The sequence below is a fragment of the Thunnus maccoyii genome, chromosome 14 (genome assembly GCF_910596095.1).
Source record: "Thunnus maccoyii chromosome 14, fThuMac1.1, whole genome shotgun sequence".
NCBI classification, from domain to species: Eukaryota; Metazoa; Chordata; class Actinopteri; order Scombriformes; family Scombridae; genus Thunnus; species Thunnus maccoyii.
Window position 1 is genome coordinate 7,516,945 of NC_056546.1, and position 17,861 is coordinate 7,534,805.

Genomic DNA, 17,861 nt, shown 5'->3' on the forward strand with positions numbered 1-17,861 from the left:
AATGTTTGGACTCAAGCAGACATAAGCAAAAGATTTATGTGGATCTGGATGAAACTGCAGCAAACCTATCTCTAAAAGATGCAGGACTGTCGGCGTGTTTACATTTTTATTGAAAATTTCAGCAACTCAACAGCGTATGTAAGGAAGGAAATCAGGGGTCATTTTCCTGGATTGCTGCTGTGACTTTTTAAATAGTTTTTATTGTTTTTTGTCAAATATAAAACTAGAAAGTCACAAGAGAGTATAATCTTGCAAAATCAACATGTGGCTGCACAATATTTGAACATTTTCAGTCTGCATAAAGATCCAGATTTGCATCATAATAAATAAAAGCAGGGAATAGATATGGATGATTTTCTTAACATTATTATTTTGATTGAGAAACTTGTGAACTGTTCAAAAATGTCAAATCTTTTAATGCTAATGAATCCTTGTCCTGAATCCACATCTGGATCCAGGTCAGTACAAAGATCCAAATCACATCTCATCTCATTTTTTGGACGTACGGCCTGATTTTCCAGCAAATTTCATTGGAACTTGCTGACTAGTTCTTGCAATAGCCTTGAGCCACACCAAGCCCATCACACCACTACAGCACAAATACACAAGCGTAATGAAACATTTAAAATCATATCTCTATTAGAAATCTACTAATACGCCCAGTAGCCTGGTGATTAATACCAAATAATTGCAACATCCCTGGTGTGATTCCAGCAGAGGAAATGTGTTGAGTGTCCCATGTTTCCTGTCTGTCTTTCACACTGTCACTACCAAAAATATCTATTGCAAAACAGTGAAAGGGATTTTCTTAAAGATTTACAGCCCAAAAGAGATTAAAAAGCTAACTATCGTGCTGTATATTCAAAATTGCTGCATGTCATTTAACGTGTCAAGGCTGAGGTTCAAGTCCAAATATAGTTGGATCAGATAAGATAACTTCATTCATTTCCTGAGGGGAAGCTAGTTTGGTCTGACGTGCGTGCACAATGACAAAAAACAAGAGACACAAGTGTGGCAGGTCACAGCAGACAACATTTGAAAGACACATGCACATATTCCAAAAGGGGGGTAGCTCAGGAGCCCACAAAGCCAAACAGTTAAAAAATAATAGACAGTATTCAACACAACTGATCAGTCAATAAGTAAACAGCAAAAACAGGGAATAAACATGCAAAAGCCTTAAAAACTATACATATGAAACAAAACCTTAAAAGGGAAGTATCAGATTTCAAAATTCAAAAATTACACTGCTGTGGACACAAAAGACCTTCTATACAAGTCATATAAAATGACCTTTCTCCCCCGCAGACATGAGAAGTGAATCTGTCCCAGATGTGGAGCAAACAACACTACTTTCAATACACCACCAACTGTGTGTATATGATTCTTGGAGGATGAGTTATACCAGAAGACTTGCAAGTTTGTGAAAGTGTGTTTGTGTGTGTATATATATTTGGACTGAGTGGGAGACAACTCCTTCAATGTGAGAATGAGTGGAAAAATCAGGTGAGGCCAAGAACAGATTCACTACAACTTAACTGCCCTCATGGTAATCACACACTCACACACACACACATATGAGTAAGCACACAGAGACAGACTTATTTTTATGCTGCTGAGACGCTGTAAAACACACACTTACGTTTTGCTAATAAAAAACACGCCTGCTGCAACGCTGAACGCCAGAAGTGAGTAGTGGGCATTGCAAGTTTAAAAGTGTTTTTCAACGAGCTGCAGATGCTGACAGAAAACTTTAAGCTTTTGCTTGAAGAAACTTAAGAAACCCTGTGTCCTGCACACACCTTACATAATCTTTGCACACATTTTAATCTGTGTTTGAATCCTCCTGTTTACGTTGCTATGGCGACAACGCCAACACCTCTCATGGACGTTTCCAAAGGCTGGATGCAGCAGACACACCTTCCTTTGATTCCACGGGCAAAGGCTCTCCAGCCAGTTCACTTCACTTCACTTCTGATGGATGTTTTGACAAGTGCTTCTCTTTCCAAGAGCCAATGGGCTGCACTTCTGTGTGAAGCGTCAGGAAATGATGAAAAATGCAGCAGAGACACTCACACACACACACACAGACACAGAGTTGTGTTTCCATCACTTCAGAGGACATTACATTGACTTACATTCATTTCCTGGAGATTTATCCTAACTTTAACATAATCCCAAACTTATATTAACTTTAAACCAAGTCTTCACCCTAAAACTAATGATTTACATTAAGGGGACTTGCTTTTTGTCCCCATAATGGAGGCGAGTCCCCACAACATGACTGTGCAAACAGATTTGCGTCCCCACAACATGAGGAATATCTGGACCACACACACACACACACACACACACACACCCACACACACACACACATATTTGATTCATCTGGCCCAGTCACCCTATGTGCCTGCTTTGTGATATGCTAAACATTCTGTAAACATTATCCTGTGCATGGTTACTGTCACCATGGCAGCATGACAACAGCGCAGGGCTCAGCCCCTCAAACACAGGACAGTAGTGTTATTTAATATTTGGCAACGCATGAGCACAGCATGTTTCTATCACATAATCCTGTCACACCAGCGAAGACTTCTCCGTGCAGCCCTCCTGACTCCCTTGCGCGGCTGAACGCAGCCCAGCTGTTGCTATGTTTTGGTCTTATCGCACAACAACAACAAAGGATAAAATGCTCACTGAGAACAGTCTGCCCTTAGCGCAATCCCATACACTTTGTCCACTGTCTGCATCACATGGGACAAGAGCAGATGCTTTTGCTAAGATTTAGGGCACTTACATCATATTAATGAAATTCATCAAGTTAAGTAAGTCAGGACAAAAACAGAACTGTTTGTTTGGCTGTAACCAAAGAGTTTGCTGACAAAATAAGACTTCAGCCGGTGAAAAAAAATGAGAACATGAGCTATTTTGATTCCCCATTCTTCTAAAATAGCAGCATTTTAGAGCTTGAAAACTCACTTTTTTTGTTGAGATGGACATTTTTTAGTAGATAAACAGACTCATAAACCAGAGATCATAGTTCAATGTCTGTCAAAACATTCAGTAGCAGACCTGCGTCATTTCAAACACTGATCTGCAGCTTGCTCACTTGGTGTCATTTGCACCAGTTTGTTTGCCAGAAGCTTAAACTATACATATTAATACTGAGGTTTAAAAATCTGTTAGGAAAAATATTTTGGGATGAAGTTCTGCTGCAACTACGACACTTAAAAAATCCACTTTTTTTTCAGACAGAAGCAACTTTTCATATCTAGTTCAGTCAGAATGCAGAAAAAGTAACGTACACATAGGCCAAGAGTCTATATATCTGCATCTCTGGTTGACATTTAGACTTAAGACATGATTGGAATATTTTAATGGTTATACGTAAAGTTTAGTTTTATTCAGAAAGCTACTGCAGCCTAAATCTCTCTTTGGGCCTTTCTGATTGACTTGCAGTCTGGTTTAGGAATCAAAAATGATAATACTTTTGTCATCAACATCCTAAATATTTTACATTTAAATGTTATAAATCTGTTCAATGAAATTTAGATTTGCTCCCACTTGTTTTATTGACTTATTCTCTTTCTTTTCTTTTCTTAATGCATCCTGACGGCTCACTTACATCTCATTTTTCATTTATCTACCATTTCTTGTTTTTACAATTTTCTATCAAGCAGCTTGAAAAAAAAATCATAATGATTGGAATAAAGAAAATCAAAATTTGTTATCAATGTTGTTTCTGCATTCATGACAAGCATTTTATTGCAGACATATCAAGATAAAGCTCACATTTTACTGCAAAACAGGACTGTGCACAATTCCTTAATATGCATTTTTACATTGCTTCTTTTAAATGTGCTTTACTGTCCTCACTTGCAATCTTAATTTCTAATACATTTTTATGCACTTATTTCAAACAGTGCATTTTACTTTTTAGTGTTCTTATATCTTCTTATATAATTTTTTCTATCCTTTACTTTTAGATAAGAGCTCATAGGATGAAGTAAATATGGAAATATTCTCATTGCAAAAGAATAAAATAAAAAATAATTCATATCTGCCACAAAAAAAGACACCGGTGCAGCACTGACAGTTAATATGCACTAAACGTTACAGAGAGACACGGGTTTGAAATCAAGCAAGGATTCATGAAGTATGAAAACACAAGTACTGACAGGACGCACCGTGTACCTGAGTGTAATCTGACCATACATCAGGTGTATGTGTGTGTGTGTGTGTATGTGTATCAGACATTCCTACGTTGTGGGGACGTAAATCTGTTTACACAGTCATGTTGTGGGACTTACCTCCCATATGGAGACAAAAAGCAAGTCCCCTTAACGTAAATCATTAATTTCAAGGTGAATACTTGATTTAAAGGTAAGGTTAGTTTGGGGTTATGTTAAGGTTAGGGTTCAGCCAAGCAGAAACCTCCGGGGCTGAAAAATGAAGCCAATGTGGAGTTGCCAAAAACTGCAGTTCCTCGAATGGCCACTTGAGGCTGGCTCCAAAGCGAGTCAATCCCCGTAGACTTTCATGTTAAAATGCCCAACATTACAGCAGAACAGAAAAACATGTTTACAGCTTGGTACAAAAAACGGTCTCGGTCTCTATAGCTAATTTCCCCGTTCACGACAACTCTACAAGGGATGAATTTTTATATAACTCATCCGTTTAAATTTTATTAATGCTTAAAGTTATGCATAATTAAGGGTGTGACCACTTTGAGTGACAAGTGGGTGCCGTGAAAGGCAAGTCACAACCACGGTGACAACGTTGGTTAGGTAACGTAACCATGGAGTAACCCCAAATTCACAGAGTATAGGCGTAGCCATAGCCGTTGCTATTTCAGTATGTCTTCAGTTCATGAAAGTTAATTGTAACATTTTTTTGGTTGTGCTAAAAGACCCTCTAAAGAGTCCGATATTCAGTTTTTTTCCAGTAAGTACATTTTGTTTTAATGGTTTTAAGCCTGTTTTTCACCAGCGAAATTAGCATTAGTGTTATCACAGTTAACCATAGACTGTAAATGCATCATGCTAACCAAGCTAGCAGCTAGCATTAGGCTCAGCTCTACCCTCTCATCCAAATTTTGTCACTTCTGGCTCCAAAAATCCAAGATGGCGACAGTCAAAATGCAAATGATGCAAACTCGAGGCTTCAAAACAGGAGTCCACAAACCAATGGGTGACATCACGGCGGCTACATTCATTATTTTTTTTACAGTCTATGGGTTATGCAAGTAGTGGTTATGGTTAAGGTTAGGATAAGTCTCCAGGAAATGAATGTAAGTCAATGTAATGACCTCTTAAGGAATGGAAACATGACTGTGTGTGTGTGTGTGTCCTACATTCTGTATTTGATTAACATACTTAAGCTAACTGCTCATATTGTGAATGGACATACTGTTGGCACTGCTCAACATTGCTGCATTTCACCAGTTCACTACTGAAAAACTGCACCAAGTAAGATAACGATACGGTAACATTTCTGTTTGTGAGTGAAGTAGTTTAATGTTCTGTATAATGTGATCTGTGCATAAATTGCAGTATGTGTTGTAATTTACTGCAGATGTTGTTTTGTAGTAAACGAAAAACACAAGGAAACTCCTCACTTGGCAACGGCATTGTTTAATCGCAGGAACGGTTGAGTAGGGATGACGTGTTTTCTGATAACAATTGAAAATACCAGCCCTTGCTTGCATGCATCATGGGAGATAAATGATTCAGGGTTGCCCACTCATATTTGGCAACCATGAGTGCATATAGGTTATTAACTGGTTATGAGCTGTTTGAGAAGATAAACTTGCCAAAAAAAGACAGACACGCTGGCAAGATTGTTTTCCTATGTCAGCTGTTGGTTTCCCAGCTGACCAAGATGAGACTGACTACACCCAAAATTGTTGATTAAAGAGGACATATTATATTCCTTTCCCACAAGTTAACACAGTTCCCTGAAGTCTTTATAAAATGTATCTGACAAGCTTTGGTCAGAATACCGCAAGGATCAAGCACCACAGCAGCCTTCTCATTCTGTCTAAACAGCCCTGTTCAGAACCGCTGGTTTGAGTGTAAATAAACTTAGATTGCAATAAACGAATAACTACATCATGATGTTGATTTGTAAAAAGCCTGACTTCATCCTTTGTCAGGTCTGTTCGCAAGACGACAAGCAAACAACTTTTAAAATGTTTGTTTTCTGAACGGAGTTCAGATCGATCAACACCAAACTGACTGGGTGGTCTTATTTCACAGTTTGTGTGTTAGTAGTCACATCAGAGACCCAAATACATGTGCAGAAGCACTGATAAAGTGCTTTTTCATAACATGGCCCCTTTAAAGTCATTTAAACTGTGATTTTGTGAAATTCAACAATGGCAAATTCCATATATAAAACCTTATATACACTACCTTATTTTCAGCTGTATAAAAGTTGTGGCGCAGGTGTGGATTCCACTGAGGCAGTTATGAACTGAACATTAAAGTAGCTATCTTGCAGTTTCTCTTTCAAATGCATCCATTTGTAGTTGTTTAGAAAAACAGGAAGATGGGATATGGTATGATTTTTTTTGCTTTTTAGCCATGCTAGATCATCTGACTCCATGGACGGCAATGTTGGTCTGTTGGTCACCAATCTGATCCAGACTGAAATATCTCAACAATTATCCAACTGATTGACATGAAATATTGTAGAAACACTGATTTTCCTCATAAAATGGATTGTACTGATACTTGGTGACTCCCTGGATTTTATTCAGTGAAATATTTCATCATCTTCTTGATGGACTGGCACCAAAGTAGGTTCCTAGACGATGTATCTGAATGACTGTTGAGACTTTTTCTTCTAGCATCACCATGAGAGAAACGTATCAACAACTACTGAATACATCTTTGGAAACTTTGATTGCGACATGACTTTGGTGATGCGCTGACTTCTCCTCTAGCACCAAAATCAGGTCAAAATTACAATTTGTCACACATACTTCTCATCTGTAATTTGTGATTAGTGCTAATTAGCAAATGTCAGCATGCTAACACGCTAAACTAAGATGGTGAACATAGTAAACATTATACCTTCTAAACATCAGCATTTTAGCATTGTGAATGAGGAAGCTGATGTTAGCATTTATAGTTAGCATGGCTGTAGACTCTTAGTCCTGCTGCAGGATTGTGCAAATTAAAGGTTGTGATGAAATCTATTTAGCAATACTACAATTGGCACTCCCAGTTCAATTTAGCAACACAAAACATTTGGCATGTTTACTTGCTGACCTTGCATTAATATCATGCTTAAGGGAAAAAAAATGATATATTTTATTGTTATTGGGTTTTTTGTCAGGTTTTGCCTTTGACCTATTTTGTATTTCATCCTGTGTGCACAGTTAGTATGATGCTGTGTTGGGCTTCCATCATGTGTGTCTATATGTGAGCTGGTGGCTGCATTGCTTCACTTCATTACTCACAAACTCTGCACCACTCTTTACTGGATTGAATCACTCTTTTTTTTTCTCAGGTAATTCAAACAGACAAGACCATCAACTGTTTAGTCTCCTCTATCTAAACCAGAGCTGCTGAAGGACCCTAGTGATGATGACATTTTAGATCTGGCATCCTGCTGGTCACTCAGAGATCAAACACCGTCCCCTGGCTACACCTTTAGCTGGGAGCTGTCTCAGTATGATGTAGTGACAAATTGAAAAAGGTGGAAAAGCTATTATAGACTGCAGCTGAGGACCATCACAAATCAGATACAGTGGTATCGATTGTAGCCAGGAGTTAAAAGAAAAAAAGCTCTGGCATCTGACACGGTGCTGGTTAAAATCCAGGGACAGAATATGATGAACAAAAAGTGTCTTTTATATGCGTCCCTGAGCGCTGCTGATTATCCAGCACGAGAGGAACAAATGTCCTGAGCTGTCATGTCAGTAAAAAGGTGGAATTTTCTTGAAAATGAATGAATTAGGCTTATATTGACTTAAAAAGATGTATGCATATTGTTTTTTTCTATTTCTTAAAGTCATATAGAGGACAGAAAGTAGATCCCCAGACTTTAAATAACCATTCAACCACTTTAAATTAATGCATACTGTATAATAAAACACATTACTATAAATGATAAAACTCATGCATTTTTTTGAAGTTTGTAGTCAGGATCATCTGGGTTTGTCTGCTCCTTTTCTCCATATACATTTCCTCCTTTAGCAGAAATGTGTAATTCGATGCCTTTAATATCTATTCAGTGCACAAAACAACTTCTAGAGTTTCATATAATTCATCCAGTAAATGTGAAGCATTCGTCTGGTTTTATTTGGTTCATTTGGTCAGGGTTTGTTGATCGTGTCCCAGTTGCGGAGATGAGGAGATGAAATCATCCCCCTCAATTACATCATAACCTTTACTGCCACATAAGCTACAAGTGAAAAACTGTCTTCTTATTTAGTGCATCTTTCTTATCATAGTTTGGACAGCAGTTAATTTGAAGCTAGGGTTAATTACAAGGTGTAGTTTCGAGGTGAATGTAGATGTTTTTTATGAAAAAAGAAAGAAGAACGGAAACATTTGTGAATATAATTACCGTACATGACGTGTTACAAAATGACTCAAGGAAATGTAAACCAGATGCAGACAGCCGTAAATTGGGTTTAACTCTAAAGGTTCCTGGAATTCTCTTTTAATTAAAGTTTGAAAAACATTGCAACATCTGGATCAGTTTCATCAATTATCTACAGTCCTACCATGTTTGACTAATCGTAATCAACCATTACAACTGAATGGAGAGCTTTGCACATTATGTCCATACTGTCTCATGTATCTCATATGTCTCTTATATTACATAGCAGGAACATACAGTATGGTCCTATGAGACTTTTGGGTGTCATTGCATGTAATTACAGAGTCATTGACTGTAATTAGGTATGGTGTCATCACTAAGCTCACCAACCACTGTAATTGGCTGTGGACAGACAACCAGACTCTCATTTCACGCTGAACTAAGGACTATTTTAATAGCAGCCTGTCACTGAGGCTGTTATCTATTTTCCAGTGGTTGCATTACGAGGTGTGCTATGGCCTTGTTGAAATGTTAGACGCACACAGAAGATGATAAACAGTTTTACAAACAAAAGAACATAGCTTGAGGGTTTTCGCGACCATAGCTGCAGACACACGAGCCGAAGTACACATGTGTACATTTGAAACAAATACGCAGAGGGATTGCTTGTGGGAAATAAATTATTTCACGAGTTTCTCTAGACGTACATATGTCTCAGGTCACGTGACACCAGGACATATAATCACACTCACAATGCTAATAGTGGGTTTAATAGAAGGGAGATGAGAAGGTGGAAACTCACACGGAGGACAAGTCTTGAGGGGGTTCAGGTATCTGTTGGAAACTCGCTGGCAGCCATGTCGGATCTCTTCAAGCTTTGCCGTCCACAGGGGTTTCAAGAAGGAGATGTCATGTGAGACAGGAACATATATATACACACACACACACACACACACACATACACACAAGGACACGTGTGTATAGTGTGCATCTTCATACACAGACACACCACAATGGGCTTAGAGGCATATGTTACATAAGGTATCGTGATTTTATATATTTTTCTTATCAATAAATCCCATTTAAAGACTAAATGCAACAATGAATTGACAACAAGTGCTATCTGTGTTACCAAAGTCTAATATATTTTATTCCACTGTTCCATAGACCTCCATTGTTGTCAAAAAAAACACACACACACATCAGAAAACAGACCAACAGACACACAAACTGTAGTTTATTTTGAGTCAATCTGCCAGAAATACTCCCAAGAGCACCAAATGTGTATTAATCTACTGCTGGAAGTTGCACCATTTCCACCTGTTTACATAATGTTTGCTAAAAAAAACTACAGTGCCCAACAGTTTAAGATTTAAGTGCCACACACAAGGTAGAGAAGTCAGAGAGCATTAAGAGACGGACTAACACGTTGTTGTTGTTGTTGGTTTTTTTATGAGATATGTTGACAAAAACAAAAATACACTGATAGGCTTCAGACAAAACAAGCAAATTGACATACTAAATGGTTGATTAATCAAGTGTACCAGACTGATTGATAATGAGAATAACTGTTAACTGCAGCCCTGTTTCAATCTATTTATATCTGACCTCTAAACTTTTTGCTTTCATTTCCAGTAGTTCTACTGTCAGTAAATTAAGTTTTACTCAGTTAATCACTATTTGATTTTAAAACTATGTTTCTTTATTGAAATACTTTGTGGTTGTAAAGCTAAAAGTTTGCTTTTAAATACATTACATCAAGACACAATATTACCTCCTCTGTGTCTGCTATACACACATGCAATAGGAGACACACACAAAGACATTTTACTTTACACACATATAAGCTCAGATTGTGGACACACATCACAGGAAATATGAGCATGCACAGACCCATTAACCCAGTAACCATGAAAAAACCCACATACCAAGGCACACCCACTATCACACCACAGACACACACACACGCACACACAAAGTTCAAACAGTCAGTCAGGTGAGGATCCAGATTCTACCAAAGGCAATGGGGTCATCACCATCACCATGGCAACGAGCAACACAGTGATGCAAGCGAGCATGATGTCATTAAATAAATCTGTCGTCCTTGGCCTCCGGGTGTTTTTGTAACCACAGGAATTGTACTTTGGTATTAAGTAAAATCTGGCAGCGCTCTGAAATGCAGAAGCAGGGGACAAAGAGAGGATTTCTCATCAAGGTTTTATTGTTTCAAAATACATTAAAAGAACTTCATCGAAGCATGTCTGCAAACATAGTGCATACATGTCACAACACAGGAGTGTAAATGCTTTACATGCCCTTTGGGGAGAGACAGCGGAGGTAGTCGACTGGAGTTTGGAGAAGAATGGACGTGATACATCCTGGTTATACAGACTTTCATATGTGTACATGAACTGCAATAATCCTGTATTAACCACATGAAGACAAAACTCAGAGGAAGAACTGGCTTCTTACAGTAAATGTTGCTTTATAGATGGGATTTTCAGACTTGTATCCACCTGTATTCACCTATTTCCTCTAAACTTGTAAGTAAAGAAGCAACAATCGAAGTTAAAGTCTGGAAAAAAACATATTACGTTATTATTAATAAATAGTTTAACACACATGAACCTAGCTAATCTTCATCAGGACTGGGTGTGGTTTGATCAGATTTGAATTTTGAGATTAGTCGCCTTAAAACATAAGCAAATAACCTTTTAACTGTCATCTGATTCTCATTCAAATATAACTAATAGTCTGATTGGTACACGGAAATACATGACATCACCTTTTTCCCGACATAAATCTCTCACGTTAAATAATAAAAACTGACTGAACGTTGGCGGAAAACGGCGTGTTCGTGTGTGATCCCATCGCTCGCGTTAAGAACCTGATTGAGAAAATAGGTTTGAATTTTTAAGGTGTTTTGTCATCATGAATTACTGTGAACAAAAGCCTTTTTTTTTTCTTTGCTAAGTTTACTTGGAGGTTAAATCACAGTAGCAACATGGTGATATAACACCAGCCCCTGAATAGTGTCGTCAGTAGGATAATTGCAGTCCATGTAATTACTGTCAAATGTGTTATGCATGAGAAGTTTTATTCTTTACTTTTCTATAATGGTTAGTTGGTTTTGTAGGTAGATTTACAGACTGGATTATGGGTATTTGAAAGGTTATTCCTCTAAAATGCACTTCATCATATGACAATCTTATACAGTTTTTGGTAATAATATCCCAATAGTTCAGAAATTGTCCAAAAAAAAAACAAAAAAACAAAAAAAAAAGCCAAAGAATGTCCATACTTTCACATAAATGGTACTAATTTTACCAATGATTGTCCATCATTTTTAACTCTTTTTGCAAAGGTACATTAGACACAGTATTGTGTGTTGGGAGTCGATGAGGCACCGAGGTAATCCCGCCAGGATGATCTTCAACTTTCTGTCATGGAAATAATAATATGAACAGAGCTACAGAATATTATAATGTCCAGTTAGAAACATCTCGGTGTCATCTGACCATGATAGAAAGCTGCTTCTATGAGGAAGAGGCTACCGCTCCTCTGTTTCTATCAAACAAGAAAATAACATCCCTTAAAATGTGCGATAGGAACACTGATGAAGGTACTGCAGAGCAATGAGAGCAACAGCAGATTTACAGTGCGGGGGGACCTGTCTCCCAGATATTCAACACCTAACACTACACACTGCATACTGTATATACATGTATACCATTAGACCACGACATAATCCAGCAGAAACCAAAGGTCATTTTGATTCATTATTTATCCTGTTAATAGAAACATAAATTCTTCATTACATGAGTATTACTGTCATTACCAGCACTGATACATGTAGCATCATAGCTACGAGGCAGAAGGAACATTCACAACACACATCTAAACACAACACATGCTGGTATATGTGTTTAGTTTTACAGCTGAACTGGGTAAAATATTTGCCAATAAAAAGAATGTTCAGAGTTTTTTAAGCATGCCTCCAGATGAATGTAAACATTTTAATTACATTGGCACAACATGTGATTCTGGACTATGTTTATTTGCTTTCTTGCTGAGTGTTAGATGGGTACCACTCCCATGTTATTAAGGTTAATATGAAGGTGGAGCCGGCAAATAACAAGGTATATCTAGTTTGTTTAATCCATACAAAAATAAATAAAAACAGCCATGTGTGGTGGTTTTACTGGCGGTTATGTGCTGGACTCTCTGCTCGTCAGCTGACAACCTCATCGTGACATCGCAGCTCCAGGAAATCACAACTCCTGGACAAAAAGTATTGAAATTTCGAGGCGCTGAGAGGCTGATTTTGTTACTGTTTTCCCCCGTTTCAAGTCTTTATGCTAAACTAAGTATTTAGTGTACTTATTATGAAAGTGGTATTGATCTTCTCGTCTAACTCTTGGCAAGAAAGCAAATGAGCCTCTTCTCCATAAATGTCGAACCATTGCTTTAAAGGCAAGTCAGAAAGCTTGCTGGTTTAGAGATCAATATGTCCTGTCTTCATCGAGGAGAGTGAATGTAATTTTGGGAATAACATGTTTAAATCAGACTACAGTTATTTTTTTTATAGTAACAGGTTACTTTTTCTTAGCAATTAGCCATTACAATCTTATCATCCATCATTTTCCCATGTACGTATTTTGTTTGCATCCCACAATCTAAGTCTTAATACAAAGACTAGCTTACCTAAACAGTTGTGTTGCATTTAAAAAACAAAATAAAATCCAATAATATTTTCCTCATTTTTTGGATTTTGCTTGAATTTTTCTTCCCTTTTCCCACAGTGACACCACAACATCCCAAAGGCACATCTCCAAGACATATTGAATCTAAAACAGCATTATTCCCCTGTGCTTTTTTGATTCTGTGTTATTGTTAGTGAAAGATTCATAAACAAAATATAAAGTATGAACAGTTTGTTTGCGTAAAAATATATTTCATATGGATGCAGACGGCTTGACGAGCATGATGCACCTGACCTGTGGGAAGAATCTATCTGACGGCCTCCACTCTGTCCAGCAAAGTGGAGAATATTCAAAAAAAAAAAAAATTATACAGAATGAAAACTTTCCATCACCAACATGAAACCCCCACTTTTTTTTCCTCCCACAGGAGATGCAGGCACAAAACACAAGTAGCGGAGAATATCAGCAAGCTGAACTAAGCACGACAATGACGCACTTCTAAACGGCGGTTTGCGATTGAGCACCTGGTAACCCTCCGAGACGAGACACGGTTACCACTTCCTGTCACGCACCTGACAGGAAAACTAGAGCAAACTAGAGAAGAAACTGTTGCTGTGGGAAGCCTGAATGAGTGATGATTTCCTGGACAGAGTGAAGCGATCAGCACCTAAAAGTCTGCTTTGGATTCCCACGACATATTGCAACAACGACAATTCTCTCCTCGATTTTTCTGCTTGTAAAGCAACCGGAAAAAAAATAAAAAGTTTTCACATTTTCTTGTTTTTAAAAACACTTTTTTTGTGCTGAGACTGTTTTTCGGACACTGTCAATTTTACAGAACATTTACATACATTTAATCTATAATGCAAATATAAGGTAGACAATAAAATACTGCACAGACAAAACCAATGCCCTACAGTTATAGTCAGTATATTCATCACCATTTTTTTCCTCTTTTTTTCCAAAATGGACTTCTTAGGCCTCACCTACTTTGAAATATAGTGTATCATAGAAATATCTCTCTATTAGCATTAAGACTAGACTTTAAACAGAAATAAAAAAGCGACCCTGAGTTGGTGCAAGGCCCATTCTGGGGGGGGGTAAAGAGTTTCAACAAGCTGCAGATAGAAGTGAAACACACAATTTAGCAAATATTCTCATATGTGCTTGTGTATATTCTGTCTTGTGTGCTTCTATGTGCAGCGTTTTGAAAGTTCACCCGCGCTCGAACAGGCCAACGCAACTGTTGCAGGATCAGGCAGCTGGCTGGGAACTTCAGGAGTGTGTCTGTGTGTGTTTGTGTGTGTGTGTGAGAGAGAGACAGATAACCTGGAGGAGCGAGACTGATGCATCAGTCCGTTCCCCTCCTGCTCTCTGCTGCCCCGGTGCATCCACAGACAGGAGGCCCAGGTCAGCGGTTGGCTCCTGGGCTTCACCTGACGGCTCGGCCCCGTACTGGAAGATGATGGTCTCTGAGACGAGGCTGTCACGTCCTCAGCTTTAAGATGACCGTGGCCAGGATGAGGAAGAAAGTGTTCCAGCCCAGAGTGACCGCGAAGCCTCGCCACACCATCATCCGAGACAGACCCCAACCTGTCGGAAAGATTTATGTTTACATTCACTATTTAGATACAAGAGGCCGAAAGTGGTCAGCCCAGCCCAGTTCAGCTCAGTTTTCATTATCGATCAATCTGCCAAATTACTGTCTTGATTAATCGTTCAGTTGTTTAGTCTGTAAAATGTCAGATGATAATGAAAAATGCCTGTTGTTATTTTCCACACAGTCCAAAACCCAAAAGTATTCAATTTACAGTTATATAAAAACACAGAATAGCAGCAAATCTTTGCATTTGAGAAACTCGAACCAGCATATGTTTGGCAGTTTTGCTTAAAGAATGGCTAATCGATTATTAACACAATTGCTGACTAATTCTCTGTCAATCAACTAAATGATTAATCAACTAATTGTTGCAGCAGGAAATGGCTCCTCTGACTTCCTGTGCTTGGCGTGTATCATGTAACACGAAGGGAGCTCGGGCCGTCGTCACGTCTTATTGTTCAGAGGCGATGAGATCAAGAGAAAGATGGGGAGACAGAGCGAAACCACTATACCTTACATTCCAGGAAGCAGAGTTACACAGGATCCAAGGCTGATTAATTATTTAGACGACTGGCTATGTTGTGCACGATGTTGTGTACATGCTTGCACTCGTGTGTCCATAGACGTGACCGTAACACACGCTAACTACACACTAGACGAGCTACGGCAGCTCCTGACTGTAAAACAGATGAGAGTTGTGTAACACGTATACATTACCTCTGTACATGATACAGCGAAGAGCTTCGGAGGCGTACGTCTGAGGAAGTGCCAGACTGATGTAGCGGAGTGGATAGGGGATACACTCCACCGGCCAGATGATACCTACAGCACAGGATAGACAAGGTAATGTGTAAGATGTCATTTACACCTGTTAAAATCTAGTTTGTATCTGGATATCTTGATAATGAGCCCCATGAAGCATTTAAACAAGCTCTGGTTTCTCTTGTTTCTATCCTGTTGTGATGAGAATTGAAATTTTACTTCCAAAGCAGATGAGGAAGTGAGGAGGAAGTGCACAAGGTACTTTTTAAAATTTGGATTTCCATTAAAGTAATGCAAGTTCAGGATAAAATTAACATAAGACATGGTCTCAAATGGTCTTCATTAGCAGATGAAGTTTGCCCAGATGTCCATTTTGTCTTAAAGGACATCTGGTCCATGTCGACTTTAAAGCTGAGGTTCAAAGATGAATATCATATGATATCATCTAAAACTCCAGACCTACTAAAGGGATCTAGTGGTGAACTTTCAACCCCAGCTTTTGGATGATAAATTATTAAAGGATAAAGCTGGTGATTTTTCTATATTTTTCTTATTGTCAACAACTCTCATGTGCAGAGCCAAACCAACAAAGAATTGATCTGCTTACAAGTATTGTGTGTGTATCCAAGGCCTGATATATCTTATTCCTCTGTGCCGTCGAGCTCCATTGCTGTCCAAAAACTATTAAAAACACATCAATGAGCCACACTGCTGCGCTGGGTAACATGTTCCTTCACCCCGAAGGCAATGGTTACCGCAGTTTGTTTAGTAACGGCTCCAAGGACTCACAACAGCGATCATGTTTTCAGTCTCTGGAGAGTAGTTCCATGACGGCAGATGTGCTACACTGTAAATTTCCCAAAGAACTTTAATACAAAGTCAAGAGGTTGTGATATGTAGCACAACAAGCTTGTGAAGGACTGTAAACAGAACCACATTCCTGCAAATGCACAGTAGCGTCTGCCTTACACAGAACTACTCTCTTGAGACTGAAAATGTGATCACTGTTATTAGTCTTTGGAGTCGTTTCTAAACAAACATGCCCAAAACTCTTTGTGGTGATGGAACATGTCACCCAGTGCAACGCTGTGGTTGACTGATGTGTTTTTAATAGTTTTTGGACAACAGCAGAAGTCTACGGCACAGAGGAATACGATATATCAGACTTTCGATACACAAACAATACTTGTAAGTGGATTAATTCATTGTTGGTTTGGCTCTGTGCATTTGTTTTGCAGCAACTGTGAATGCGAGTACAGTCACTCCATCGTGGTGGGAGGAGTGCTGGAGTTCAACCAGTAAGTATCGACCTTGCTACCAGCAGCTGTGACGCATCAAACCCACTGCAAAGACATATATCACGACCCATGGTGATGACATGTTTGTGGTTTCTGCTGGCAATAATTAAGTTTCTACCTGTGGCTGCGGCATTGCTACATGAGCAGATGACCTTTCAGCATCCTGAGTTGTAGTGGGAAACAGCCAATAAAAGGTATGTCGCAGTGTCGTTAAAATGGTAAATGGGCTGCACTCATACGGCGCTTTTCAACTCGAGCAGGACAAAGCGTGCCTCTCGTTCGCTCACGCACATAGCAGAAATAATTTGGGGTTCAGTGTCTTGCTAAAATTAAATTCAAGAAACTTTGCCCTTAAACCAATAACTAAGGTAGGGGAAAATTCTTTTTAACCATAATTTGTGCAAGAAATCTGCGTATTAGCTTATCAGCTAACGCCAAAGGTCGACAAACACCAACACCGCCCACTTGACCATGAGAGCAGTTCTCTTTATTAGTTCACTTAATTTAGCTTAAGCGTTAAAGCAGAATTAGACCCACAAATTCTCCTGAAGCCTCTAAACTTTTGGTGCTCGAAACCAACCTAAACATAATTTATCTACAGCTGCCTACATAACACCTACTCACGGTTCATAACATCAAAGAGTTTACGATCAGCTTCACTGATTAAATAGTGTTCCAGAAATAGGACACCCACAGCACTTTTTTCAAACTTTTTTCAAACTCTAAACCGGTTACACACACACACACACACCCACACACACACACACACACACATAGGCCTACCGCTGATGATGAGGTTGGGGTAGAAGATGCCCAGGGCAGCCTGATTGGCGCTCTGCTCGTCATCGATGGCGGCTGAGATGACCAGGCCGAAGGAGATGCCAGTGATGCCCTGCAGCACGATCAGAATTATGACCAGCACCAAGGAGCCTTCGTTAGGCATCT

General features: G+C 38.9%; 1 protein-coding gene across 5 annotated transcripts in view; it reads right to left on the minus strand.

Annotated features, from left to right (window-relative positions):
- Positions 1-10,756: 10,756 nt before the first annotated feature.
- The window catches only part of abch1 (ATP-binding cassette, sub-family H, member 1), a 41,807-nt gene continuing 34,702 nt past the window's right edge, over positions 10,757-17,861 (minus strand). For 4 of the 5 annotated variants that reach the window (XM_042434256.1, XM_042434255.1, XM_042434254.1 and 1 more), the window contains 3 exons: positions 17,700-17,859; positions 15,574-15,678; positions 12,889-14,849 (listed from right to left, as the gene is read on the minus strand). In XM_042434256.1, coding sequence (XP_042290190.1) covers positions 14,743-14,849; positions 15,574-15,678; positions 17,700-17,859 — 372 coding nt within the window. In that variant the 3' untranslated portion in view covers positions 12,889-14,742. Of the gene's footprint in view, positions 12,121-12,888; positions 14,850-15,573; positions 15,679-17,699; positions 17,860-17,861 lie in introns of those variants that run through there. The other variant, XR_006100017.1, reaches the window with a different exon arrangement.